The sequence below is a fragment of the Piliocolobus tephrosceles genome, chromosome 1 (assembly GCF_002776525.5).
Source record: "Piliocolobus tephrosceles isolate RC106 chromosome 1, ASM277652v3, whole genome shotgun sequence".
Classification (NCBI taxonomy): domain Eukaryota; kingdom Metazoa; phylum Chordata; class Mammalia; order Primates; family Cercopithecidae; genus Piliocolobus; species Piliocolobus tephrosceles.
Genome location: NC_045434.1, coordinates 71,096,671 through 71,109,684, shown reverse-complemented (window position 1 = coordinate 71,109,684; position 13,014 = coordinate 71,096,671). Strand labels below are relative to the sequence as shown.

At 43.4% G+C, this 13,014-nt stretch overlaps 1 protein-coding gene across 4 annotated transcripts in view; it reads right to left on the bottom strand.

Moving 5' to 3' along the window:
- SMYD2 (SET and MYND domain containing 2) overlaps positions 1-13,014 on the bottom strand; it is a 56,576-nt gene that overhangs the window by 11,905 nt on the left and 31,657 nt on the right. For 3 of the 4 annotated variants that reach the window (XM_023203745.3, XM_023203748.3, XM_023203746.3), the window contains 4 exons: positions 9,991-10,101; positions 6,691-6,751; positions 5,848-5,972; positions 108-175 (listed from right to left, as the gene is read on the bottom strand). In XM_023203745.3, coding sequence (XP_023059513.1) covers positions 108-175; positions 5,848-5,972; positions 6,691-6,751; positions 9,991-10,101 — 365 coding nt within the window. The remainder of the gene's footprint in view (positions 1-107; positions 176-5,847; positions 5,973-6,690; positions 6,752-9,990; positions 10,102-13,014) is intronic. The other variant, XM_023203747.3, reaches the window with a different exon arrangement.

Genomic DNA, 13,014 nt, shown 5'->3' with positions numbered 1-13,014 from the left:
GTTTCATGTCTGCCACATGCAGTTAGGTGGGTTATTTAAAAATGAAAAAAAATCAAATTAGTGTTAAGTAAGTAAAGAGGAAAGAAATGAAGTCAAACTCAGCCTACTCAGGAAATATCGCTGATCCCAAATGAGAAAGTTCTTCATCTTCAATTGTGAAGCCATTACAGTTAACCTGTGGCGAGAAAAAGAGAGAAAGAAAAAAAATGAGCTGGAGCTTCTTCTCTCTGGGTAGAAATCATTTTTTAAAATTTTGACCTTTAACAAATTAGGAAGATGTTTTGGTGTAGTGGTTTTAAAACCTTTCTTTTGCCCATGTTATTGTTCAAACAAAATTTACTTTTCAGTTCCATGCATAAACAAACAAGCAGAACTGTGACGCATCCCTTAGCGTAGCCTACCTACCATGTGAATACAGTGGCCTACTCATGCCAAAGACCCCCAAGACTCTGAGGACTGATGTTTGCATACTTGCATGGGAGTTAAGATACCTGGAGTCTAATCTCAATTCTGCTACAGCTCTTTTGTATGATCGTGAGCCTATCACTGAATCACTGTGTCTTTAAAGAAAAGAATCAATCTGGCTGGGCACGGTAGCTCACGCCTGTAATCCCAGCACTTTGGGAGGCTGAGGCAGGCAGATCACCTGAGGTCGGGAGTTCGAGATCAGCCTGACCAACATGGAGAAACCCCATCTCTACTAAAAAAAAAAAAAAAAACAAGGATTAGCCGGACGTGGTGGTGCATGCCTGTATCCCAGCTACTTGGGAGGCTGAGGCAGGAGAATCATTTGAACCCAGGAGGCAGAGGTTGCGGTGAGCCAAGATCGCATCATTGTACTCCAGCCTCAGCAACAACAGCAAAAATCTGTCTCAAAAAAAAAAGGAATCAATCCAATGCTCATTTCATAAGGTGAGGTGGTAATATGAAGCCCTTATTCATCTAATCTAATTGCTATCCCTCTCTCTGTTAGGGAAGGCAGAGGGATTGAGGGCTTAAAGCAAAGGCACTGAGACCTTGCCTTTCAAGTCTCAGCCGAATCAACTACAGGCCACCTTCTCACCCTTTAAAAGATATGTGCGGAACAGCTGGCTCACGCCTGTAATCCCAGCACTTTGGGAGGCCAAGGTGGGTAGATCACCTGAGGTCAGGAGTCCGAGACCAGTCTGACCAACATGGTGAAGGCCTGTCTCTACTAAAAATACAAAAATTAGCCGGGCCTAGTGGCATACACCTGTAATCCCAACTGCTCCAACTACTTGGGAGGCTAAGGCAGGAGGATCACTTGAACCTGGGAGGTGGAGATTGCAGTGAGCTGAGATTGCACCACTGCACTCCAGCCTGGACGACAGTGTGAGACTCTATCTCAAAAAAAGAAAAAAGAAAAAAAAAGAAATGTTGCATAGAAAAATACCAAGGGCAACTTTCACCATTCTGGAAGCCTAACTTAGAGCAAGCAGGCTGAAAATGAGGACTATACATGCCTAACTTATGTACTGTTCTATAAACTCATTCTTTCCACAGATATGTCCTGGGAGCCCTCACATCCTGGGCACTGGGCACAGAAAGACAAACAGAAACACAAACAGGTTGAAAATTTGTGGCATCAAAGAAAACCAGACTATTAGAAGACAATTCGGTAGGTGATCTTCATATGTTTCTAAAATTTCATTGCTGGAAGAAAACTCAGAGTCTACTTTTTAGAGGATGAAACTGAAGTCAGAGAGGAACAATGATTTGTCCACAGTCACAAAGCTACTTAGTGACAAAGGCTGAGACCTCTGCTTGTCCCATGCTGCTATGAAGTCTCTGTCCGTGAGGCACTCACACTGAACAATTCCAACTGCACTTGGAGACACTGAACTGTTACAATTCAGGTCAGCAGATGGGGTTTGTAAAACTAGCATCCTCCAAGCACTCACTATGGGCCAGGCACTGTGCTAGGTACTTCAGATTTACCATCTCATAAATCTGTAACATCACTATAGCATTACTACAGCAATTCATTTTACAGATGTGAAAATTGAGGCTCAGGAAGGTTCAATGATTAAGTGACTTACTTGCTCAAGGACATGTAAATAAGTGGCAGAACAGGAGTCAGAATTCAATTCTAACAGCAACTCTGGTTTCTTCACACTGTACCACGTTCCTTCTAAAACTGGTCAGATCTACTAAAGGCTAACGTGGTTAGTCTGCTTCACGTTAAAGGGCCAAACGCAGGGGCTTGAAAACCTTGGCATACAAAGCGATTAAGAGCTGTATGATGGGTATGACTTGCAGTATTCACAGTTCAACATAAAAAGCAGAAAATGGGAGGGTACTGTGGGTTAGTAAAATAATACACAGCCTTTGAAATCCTGAGGGGTTGGGCATTTGTCAGTAGAAGACTTCGCATACTATTTTTTGTGCCAACTCCAAGTACCTTGACCAATTCTGTCATACAGACATTGACTTAACAACCATTAACCAATGACCATCAACCAACACTAGGTAAGAGTAAATTAAAGTTTTCATTCATTCAACAAAATTACCAGAGCATGACCTGTATCCTGTATTACACTGGCTTCTAAAGGATCTGTGTATCATCTCAGACTGAATACTAGCACGCCTCAGCAGTGTCTGGTACAAATGTTTTCAGAATGTAACAATGAATCAGACAAGTTTGCAACAGTTTTCAAAACTGAGCTAGGGACAGCTTCTGACTACTTTGGGAGATGAGATTCTTATTTCACTGCTTTTTCAGTTCCTCCTCTGCAGCAAGCCCACTTAGACCAGTTGATGACTCCAGATTCCTTCAGATTCAATCACTTTATGACCATCAGTCCCTTTATTCCCTCCCCCGCTCCTCTTACTGTGGAAGACTGTGTGTGTTTCTTCATAAGCGAAGGCTTCCACGAGCCTAAGAGTCATTACTTTTTCTTTCGTGATGGTGTTTAAGCCTACTTACATAGCAATTTTCCTGCCAGCTTTCCCTCCCTTCTGAAATAACCCTAGAGAAAAAAAGTGAACTTGTGTGTTAAGAAAAAATGCATGGTCCATGGTCCTTTTGCTGAAGTCAAATCAGGCATAAGAACCTTGCTAAAGCTATTCTCATAATTAGCATTTAGACTAGATGTCGGCTGCACACCAAAAATACACTTCCCAATCATGCATATGTTCCCAGTGATCAGAACACACCTCGATGCTGTCAAAGATGTGTGGTCACCTTCTGCTGCCAGCTGCTGCCAGGTCTCCAGGTAACCCACAACAGCCTCCCGTGGACCAGACGGTGGAAAGGGTTCAGGGGTTGGAACAGCAGACACGTAGCTGCTGGCTGAGAGGTGGGACAGTGGCATGTGGCTACAGCAGCACTTTGCATTTTTGCTTTGGAGTTTTCTTTGGGGATAGTAAATGTCCCCTTTCAAATTTACATATGAAAAAAGTATATGTGTGTATATTTGTGTGAACACATATATTTGATAAAGTCAGTAAAGGAATTAATTCTCTGTAGTCACATGTGTGTATACATGTGTATGTATATGTGTGTATATACACATTTTTAAGGTATACAAATGTTCTGAATTTTCTGAGTCAGTCCATATTTCAAAGAGTCAGTCACTTTCACCACAAATATACTTCTACTTGTGAGATCGAGTGACTTGATTTTTGGTTATGAAAATGTGGTCCTATAACTACTGCGTCAACATTGAGAAATCCTATCAGCATGCATCACTGCGTTAGAGGAAAAGCTATCTTTTTCCATAGCCAGAAAAGTAGATACTTTATGTGTACTTCATCTCTATGCTTTCTCATATAACCATACTTCATCTAATCCAGAAAAAAATTATGTATTCAATTTTTCAGAAAATGTAAGAGAAGTCCATTCCTCACTTCCCATTGTCAGCCAAATCTACTGTCTCAGGATACTTAGGAAAGTACAATATAAACCCAGGATAATAAGAAAATTAGAAAGGTCTTTTATTCCTTCTACCTTAACACTCAAAACTTGAAGCCACTTTTTTACCTACAAGGAATAGCATATTTTTCTGATTATGACAGTCACATAACTGAAATATATCTAAATAAACACTAAGTTTATAAAAGAATTCAATAAATTGTTAATAGTGGTTCACAGTTGTGGGAAGCTGAGGTGGGCAGAAGTGATGAATGACTCACTTCCTTTTTATTTTTTTTTTCTCTTTATAGACAGGGTCTCACTCTGTTGCTCAGTCTGAAGTGCAGTGATGTGATCATAGCTCACTGCAGCCTCGAACTGTTGGGCTCAAGCAATCCTCCTACCTCAGGCTCCTGAGTAGCTGGGACTACAGACACACGCCATGGTGCCTGGCCACTTTCTTTACGTGTGCAATTTTTAAAGTGTGTGCTTTTTGACTTTTTCTCCTTCTTAGCATGCTTTTTGTAAGTTATACATGCTCATGGTAGAAAATCCAGAAAGTCACCCAGTAAAAAGCCTAAACTTTTCCCCAACTCAGAAGACAACTGTGAACTTCCACTTAATCTTTAAGTTATGTATGTGTGTTTTCGTATTATACCCTTTTTTCATACTGCTTTGATACTTAATGTTATGTCATCAGCGTTTCTCACAGCTTTTGACAGTCTGTGAAACGTAACTTATAAAGGTTATGTAACCCTCCATCACGTGGAGATGCCATTATTTATGTAACCAAACTCCCACTATTGGCCATTTATAGTATTTCCTTTTCCTCTTTTCTTTTCTTCTTCCCTTCCTCCCCTCCTTCCCTCATTCGTTCTTTCTTTTCTGCCTTTGGCTTTTAAAAGAATCCTACAATGAACAATTTGTATGTACATCTCTGTCCATGATTTCTGATTATATCCTTAGGACAGATTCCTGCAAATAGAGTCACTGGGCAAAGGGTGCATTAGGTAACGCTTATTCTATTCTAAGATAAAACCGTGGAAGTGTCCACTTCATCTCTTTTACACATCCGGAGATTGATGTAGCTTCTTGCTCCCGTGGAGCAGAATTCTAGTATTTCTCTGGGAAGGTCACTTTCAACTAGATGCCCAGTTTGTAGAGGAAATTGCAAAGGCACACGGGAGAGAGAAATCCAATCTAGTAAGTCAGGCCAGGAAGAACCACCCTCACAATAACAGGAAGGCTGTACGCTCCCCAAGGCATGGCCGCTGCACCCTTTCTTCTCTCCTCCTAACAATGCCCAAGTCTTCACCTTGCCAGTGGCCTAGTTTCCAAAGCTGTAATCACTTTCAAATTGCTCTTGCTTAGAAACCTAAGTTTTCCTTAGATCTGATTTCGGTAAACTTAGGCTTCTCTAAACAAGATTTCTTAGCCACTATCAGGAAAGACTTCCCACACCTAGACCCACTTGGGCTTCTCTCAGCAGTGACTGCCCTTCCTCGGGCCATCACAAAGGGCCCTCCTGTCGGGGCACCTGTCTTTGCCTCCGCTCTAACAGTGCAGCCTTGGTTAGAGTGAAAAAACACTACAGATAGAACAGAAGGTTCAAGAGAGTAAAAGTTAAATTTAATGTAGGAACTTCAAATGATCTTTTCTTTGCAAAGAGCTTAAAGTATGCCAGAGTACCAGGGCACTGATAACTCCTTTGTTTTCACGAACTCTTTGTGAGGCAGAGGCAGAGGCGAATTTCCTACACTCCACCCATCAATGAGGGCCAGCAGAGAGGACCTTGATCTGCTCAAGGTCACCAAGCAAGGCTATGGCAACACAGGGTCCAATTGGCTCAGAGCTTCGTTGTCAGGAAGATGTCATCGTTCTATTGGCATTCATCTTCACTGAGTGCGTGCTGGGGACAGGGGCTTGGAGAGGGAAAGGCCAGACTGAGTGTTACCTGCTGTCGGCATCCTTACCTGTGCAAAGAGTACTACGAGGCTATCATTGTCAGGGAATTCGAGATGCTTGGAGTAAAAGTGATGGAGAGCAGCAATGTCACTCTGAATCAAATCCTTCTTCTCATTGTCTAACTTATCTAGATCTGTGGATAAATAATCCATTATTCTCACCTGGTAGAAAACACAGGATTTCTAGCTACATCTTTTGTTGCTGTAAATGATATAGAGGAAAGGAAAGGGCGAAAAAAAACCCCAAAACTAACATGTTGAACCCCCAGAGAACTTTCTTCCCCATCACTTGGTTTAACTGACAAACCCTAGGGAAAGAAAGCATGCCATTTCTTCTTCCTCTCCCTCTGATGACTAGAAGTCACTCAGGACATGAGATTTCAACTGACTGTTAGTGACGAGGTCAGGGATGAGTAGCCATGACTCATAAACAGCTTCAGCCTAGTCAAGGGCCCCCCAATTGGCCCAGGAATCTGGGCCATGGTCAAACAACTGGACAACCCCTGATTTCATGGCTTTCAGTAAAAACATCAGCTATTTACAGGACTGCAATTCAGCAAAGATCCAAAAATATTCAGCATGCCAAGAGGGCCAGCAGGAAGTAGCTCAGGGTGCAGTAATTCATCTTGGGAGCTCCTACCTCCTTTAATTATTTCCTAACAATCCTGTCAACTCAGAAGGAAAAAGCTAAAAGTGCTTTTCAAAACAGCACAAAAGTCAAAATAAAAACTAGTAATGAAAGAAATCACTACTCCTCTGAGCACAGGCTAGCCCGTCCTCGCTTCAATCCTGCCGAACCCATGTGATATCTGTGGCTGAGAGAACTGCATGGCTGGTCACAGAAAGACTTACGTGATTCAAACTCCTTCACGGCTAACAATTTTTCCGAAGGTGTTCTCTCTGGGTGGATTTTCTAGCAATTGGGGAAGACATCATACAGATATAGATTTTTTAACAACCAGTGTAGAAAGTGGCACTTTCACTTTTACATCAACATAAAGAAAAAGTAACAATTCTTAAGGAAGTAAAACGGGCACCCAAGGACTCCACCACTAGGGCTCTCCAACAACCAAATCCAAAGACTCTTCTAAAGTGCTTTTTAAAATGTCTACTGCGTATCTAATACCCTGATAATACTATCCACATAGTAGGCTCAGAAATGCCTGTTATGGGAAAGAACAGGGCCGGACAACAACTTTTTAGGGTCTTTACTTAAAAGGACTGGGTCTACAGACAAACCATCCTATTTATTATTTCGCCTTCTAAAAAGGAACAAAATCAAACCCCCCATCCATTTTACACTTTCTTTAAGCATAGGCTAAAATGATCTCAAATTCTGTGTTTCAAAAAGAACACTTTTGGTTGTATCTGTGAGCCCAGATTCACTTTAAACGTGTTGCTGGCTTTGTTCTAGACACCCCAAGAGGAGCTAACAATAGTAAACCCGCTAGGCTTTGAGAACATGAATAAACTTGGTGTTGACAAGAGTTCAAAGGCAGAGCTCAGGAGCTGGCCCAAGGCCGTGTCTTTGTAATCTGGCTATTCAATTTGGGGATACAGGTGGTCTAGCAGGGCACGCTCACCTCCCTAGTTAACATGTTAAGCCTCCCCTTGGTAGTTTGGTAGCCTGTCTCCCCTAATCCTTTGCAAGCTACTAGAATACAAATGGTCTGTTTTTTTAATCATCAAGTCCTATAGAGATGAAAAGATGGGCAGGTAACTTTCATTTAATACACTATTAGTAGTAGTAGTAATTATAATAAAAGTTGAATGAAGCTTGTATAAACTCATCTTTGCATTCAGACTACCCTCCTGGTGCCAAAATATCTCAATAGTTCTTTTTTAGAGCAGAAATCTTCCATTCACGGAATGCATTTTTATAAGATTTATAAGTCATCTCTCTCGGGAAAGCTTTTCATTCAGGAAAGTCTACCAGCCTCTTCTGAATTCTTAAAATATTACTATAAATATCATCAATAATTCAGGGGAAGAAAATAATAAAACACCGGCTTGGCCACCCAATCCTCCCAAAATGCGCAGAGATCCCATCTGATGACTTACTGGCTCTGATGCCTCACCCAGTCATCCTATTCCCTCTGACTCATTCAGCCCAAATACTCTGCATACATTTAAAGATAACTGTTATTAAGGATCCGAAAGTTAACCTCCTGCAGGGAAAGAATTCTGATGCTTTAGTCTCACTCTACAGGCAACCCATGAATGGCTTTGGATACTCTCAGCTGGTGAGGTAGCATTTCAGCAAGCACCTGACCTAAGCTGAACATAGTGGAAAGATGACCTCAGAGTTTGGAAATGTTCTACTTCTGTTTACACAGCCCAGGATCCTGACTTGGTCTGGGGACAGATACATGCTAATCATTTCCATCACATTTGGCTTAGATTAAAAAATAGAAAAACTTTAAGGGCAGAGGAGGGCTGGTAGGTATATGGAAGAGGTAGATGAAATTTCAGTTTTGTTTTTTTTCATTTTTAAAGACAGGGTCTCATTTACTTTGTTGCTCAGGTTGGAGTACAGTGGCACAATCACAGCTCACTGCGCCTTGAAGTTCCGGGTTCAAGCAATTCTCCTGCCTCAGCCTCCAGAATAGCTGGGACCACAGGTGTATACCACCACTCCTGGGAAATTTTTTTAATTTTTAAAATTTATTACAGAGAATGGGTCTCACTTTGTTGCCAAGGCTGGTCTCCAACTCCTGGATTCAAACAATCCTGCTGCCTTAGCCTCCCAAAGTGCTAAGATTACAGGTATGAGCCACTATGCCTGCCCAGACGAAATTTCAGCTTTAAAAGATTTATAGTCCAGAGGCCCTGCCACCAACTTCTCTGACAACACTGAGGAGCAAGACCTCCACAGCCTGGACACAGGCCTTCTAAGCCCCACACTGCCTATTTCATTGGATCACAAGGACAAGTCCTATGGCATTTTCCTGTCCTCTTTTTAGTTTGGCCCTTCCAAGATTGGGTGTCTAATTATCATGCAATCAGCAAGAATGAACCAGATCAGGGGGAGAACAGTCAGTGTGGTGGCTAAAGCAATTTCATCCTGGATGTTGATGCACCATGTTGACTTCTGGTTAACTCCTGCTCTGGGAATGCTTCTAAGATTTCTACTTTATCTACAGTTACCTTAAATCCTGCCTTAGGTCAAAACAATCTTGAGCACAAATCTTGCTCTCAGGCAGATTCGCATAGCATCCTTACATTTCCTTTCAACTGCTGTACACATTTCTTCCCCATGGTATATAAGCCCTGGGTCTGGCGGGTAATGGTGCAGGGATCCACCATCTTGTCTTGCTGCCGCCCAAGACATAGACATGGCTTCAGTTCATAAGTCCTAGTAAATGTTTCTAATAAGCTGGATTTGTCAGCTTCTTTATTCTGTCTCTCAGCTTCCTTAGTCTTTGAGGGTAAGTTTGCATAGGCCTGCCCACCAAGCCTGTGCCCACCAGACCAATAGTCTGACTATTCTGACTCTGAATAGTCAGAGTTGGTATCACCTCTGGAGAAAGCCATTGATGACTATCATCTGTTTCCATCAAGGGCGCCTCTTTCTTTCCTTCTTCTTCACTTTTTTTTTTTTTTTAACTCTCTTCCCCTCTCCCTTGCCTCTATTTCTACTTTTCCATTCTTTCTCTTCTTTGCACATGTCATAGTCATGGCTGTTCCATCCAATTCTTTGCCTGCCTATGCACAGGCAAGAAAGGAGCCAAGAAACAGCAGAATATTGCACAGGACAGGGGAACAGAGTACACTCTTTATGTCAGAATGGAAAGAGGGGAAAATCTCAAAGCTGCTCAGACCAATCTGCTTCCCTAGGAAGCTCTAATTATTTGGGGTCAGGCTTTTCATGTCATGTACTTCTATGTAAACCTGTCATGAAAACAGCTCAGAATTTCAGAGCTGTGGCTATGCTCCTGGTCTGGGGTGAGCAAAAACCTAATTGCACAGGGCACACAACGAACCAGATTATGCCTGGAGTATTTTCCCCACCCTTGTCCATATGGATATGGTACGAAATGGAGTCTAAGGATGTTTAACGAGAGATGGTTACCAAAGGTCAGTTACTCATCTTTCTGACCTTTAAAAATAAAATAAAATAAAATGCATTTGAACGCTGTCCCATTTCCTCACCTGTTTGGCCAGAATCCTTGCTGTTAGTCTTACAGTCTCCGAGGGATTCCAGTTTTCCCCAAAAACAACCATGGGAGAACATTCCAGCTTGTGCATGGGCCAATCTTCTTTCTGGGAAGATTGAAAAAAACATTATTAAAGAACAGCACATACACTGGAATAAAGTGTGAGAGAAGAGGATGCAATGAGTCCCCCTAGTAAAGGTCAAGTAAAATATGTTTCCTTTTGGAAAACACGAGGATGCTCACAAAAGCTAGAGATTAAAACATCCTTTAAGATAGACAGGATTGTATGACCTCGACTCGGGCCTGGTCAAGGTTGTTGGGATGAGAAGATCTACTTTGTGTTTTTTCCTCAAGCACCTCATGGCTTTCTGCAGCTCCTCATTATTCCAAACAACACATACATTTTTCCATCATCTGTTCAAGCTGTCAAATTGCAGAGGGAGCGATTTGAGTATCAGCCATTGATTTGGCTCTGTTGCCTCACAGTTCCGCTCTGGTTTTGTTCTCACGTCAGGGCAAATAATGGAGAGTTGACTTACACAGCAATGAGTCCCTTTTACAGGTGACTTTTTAAAAAGCACAAATGAGGGTTCCATGAAGGGCAATACTGGAAGAAATTTAGGAATATTTAGGACTTCCCAAAGATGCACTGGATAAAACAGTAGTATTCTTTCTTTCTTTCTGTTTTTGAGATGGAGTCTCGCTCTGTCGCCAGGCTGGAGCACAGTGGCAGGATCCTGGCTCACTGCAACCTCTGCCTCCTGTGTTCAAGCGATTCTCCTGCCTCAGCCTCCTGAGTAGCTGGGATTACAGGTGCCCGCCACCATGCCCAGCTAATTTTTGTATTTTTAGTAGAGATGGGGTTTCACCATGTTGGCCAGGATAGTCTTGATCTCTTGACCTCATGATCCATCTGCTCAGGCCTCCCAAAGTGCAGGGATTACAGGCTTGAGCCACCATGCCTGGCCTAACAGTAGTATTCTTTCTATCATATGCCCTGAAGTTTTCCTGCCCCAGGTAGGGGGATGAAGGTAGGGACACTTGCTGCTGGAAGGGTGGAGGCGTCATCACTTGACATGGGGAAGGCACTGAGAGAAGGACACCATGGCGTTTTGGAGGCCAAGGGAGGAAAGTACTTTGAGGATTAGAGAGTAAACGATGATGCCAGTGCTGGATATAGGTTTAGTGTGAGATGACGGAGAATGTGATCTGGAATCATGGAAGCTTGCTGGTTTTCATAAAAACCTGTTTTGGTGGGATGATGGGGTAAGAAACGACTGGGAGCAAATTCAAGAGAGAATGAAAGGAGACACAGCTTAGAGTAGTGTGGAAAGTTGCGGGGGATTTTTTTTTTTTTAGGTGGGAAATGTCAGAGCACGTTGTATACTGATGGGAGCCCTTACAAACTGTCTCTTTCACCATGGTGGGGTACTATCCTCTCTGTCCTTGACCTTCCCTAGCTCAGAAAATGGCCATAAATCCTCAGGGCAGGGAGGCTGAATGGGTGGATCACCTGAGGTCAAGAGTTTGTGACTGGCCTGGCCAACGTGGTAAAACCCCATCTCTACTAAAAATAAAAGAATTAGCCGAGTGTGGTGGCGTGTGCCTGTAGTCCCAGCTACTCGGGAGGCTGAGGCAGGAGAATCGCTTGAACCCAGGAGGCGGAGGTCGCAGTGAGCTGAGACTGCACCACTGAGCTCCAGCCTGGGCAACAGTGTGAGATTCTGTCTCAAAAATAAAAATATATGCTCAGGCCAGAAAGCTAGAGTTATCCTTGATGCTGCTCTCTCACTCACGCTCCACATTTAGTCAGTTCTAGCAAATCCTCTGTCTCTGCCCGGAATCTGATCCCTTCTTAGTACCCCAACCTTTCTACCCGGCTGCAGCCCCAACGTCTCTCATGACTAATGTCCTGCCACTGCCTTCTAACTGGATGCCCGCTTCTGTCCTTGCTCCCAGGGACTAGGTTCCAGAGAGCAGCCTGAGGGATCCTGTTGACAAAACTCAGATCAGGCCAGTCCTCAGCTCAAAACCTAACGGCTTTTCTCATCCAGGCAAAAGGCCAAGCGCTAAAGGTAACCTAGGAGGCCATACATGATGGGAGTGCCCCTGTACCACCCCTAGCCCATCATCTCCCACCGCACTCTCGCCTGCCTCACTGCACTTGGCCACAGCAGTGTCCTGGCTGTGCCTGGAGCCATGCACCTGTCTCAAGGCCCTTTGCACTTGCTCTGTTTTGTGGCTAGCACTCTCCTCCCCTGGGTATCTATGTGGCTCCCTCCCTCCGCCTCTCCAGCCGCTGCTGGAATGTCACCTTCTCAAGATACCTGCCACCATCACCCTGTCAGAAACAGCACCTCCCCATCATTCTCCCTTTCCTCGTTTTCTGCAGCTTCTTAGTACTTCTCACCACCTGAGCATATTACATATTGATTAGTTGTTTGGTTTAGTGTCTGTCTCTCCCCAGGAAAATAAAGAAACTTTATTTTGTTCATAGCTGTAACCCCAGAACTGACAACAGTGCCTGGCATTTACTAGGCACTCAATATAATTGCTGAAGGAATGAAGATGTCCCCTCACCCCCTTCCCTCCACCCTGATCCCCCAAGAAGGACGCACATACTGTCACTTAATGATTTAATGCAGTCTGTGGTACAGCCCCTTAGCTCAAGTTCTGGGCCAAGATGTTCTGCAGAGTTAAATAACGCCGCGCCAAATATAACTAAGAGCAGGGAGGAAAAGAAATGACAAGATATGCACAAGGGAGAAGAGAATCTGTTTTTAGCCAAAGCCTAAAATGAGAGCATGGTGATGAGGCAAAGAGGTGGGAACAGGTGGGTCTGGCTCCCTGCAGACTAATCAGCTCCCTCCTCAGCTGCAGAGCAAAGAGGAAAAGACAGCGATGACCCTCGGGATATCTGAGGGGATAAGGGGACCTACCAGCTGGGGACAGATGGATCATTAACAACTATAGACAAATGCCCACTCTGACTCCAGGAACTCCAAGAAAGCTCCAAGAC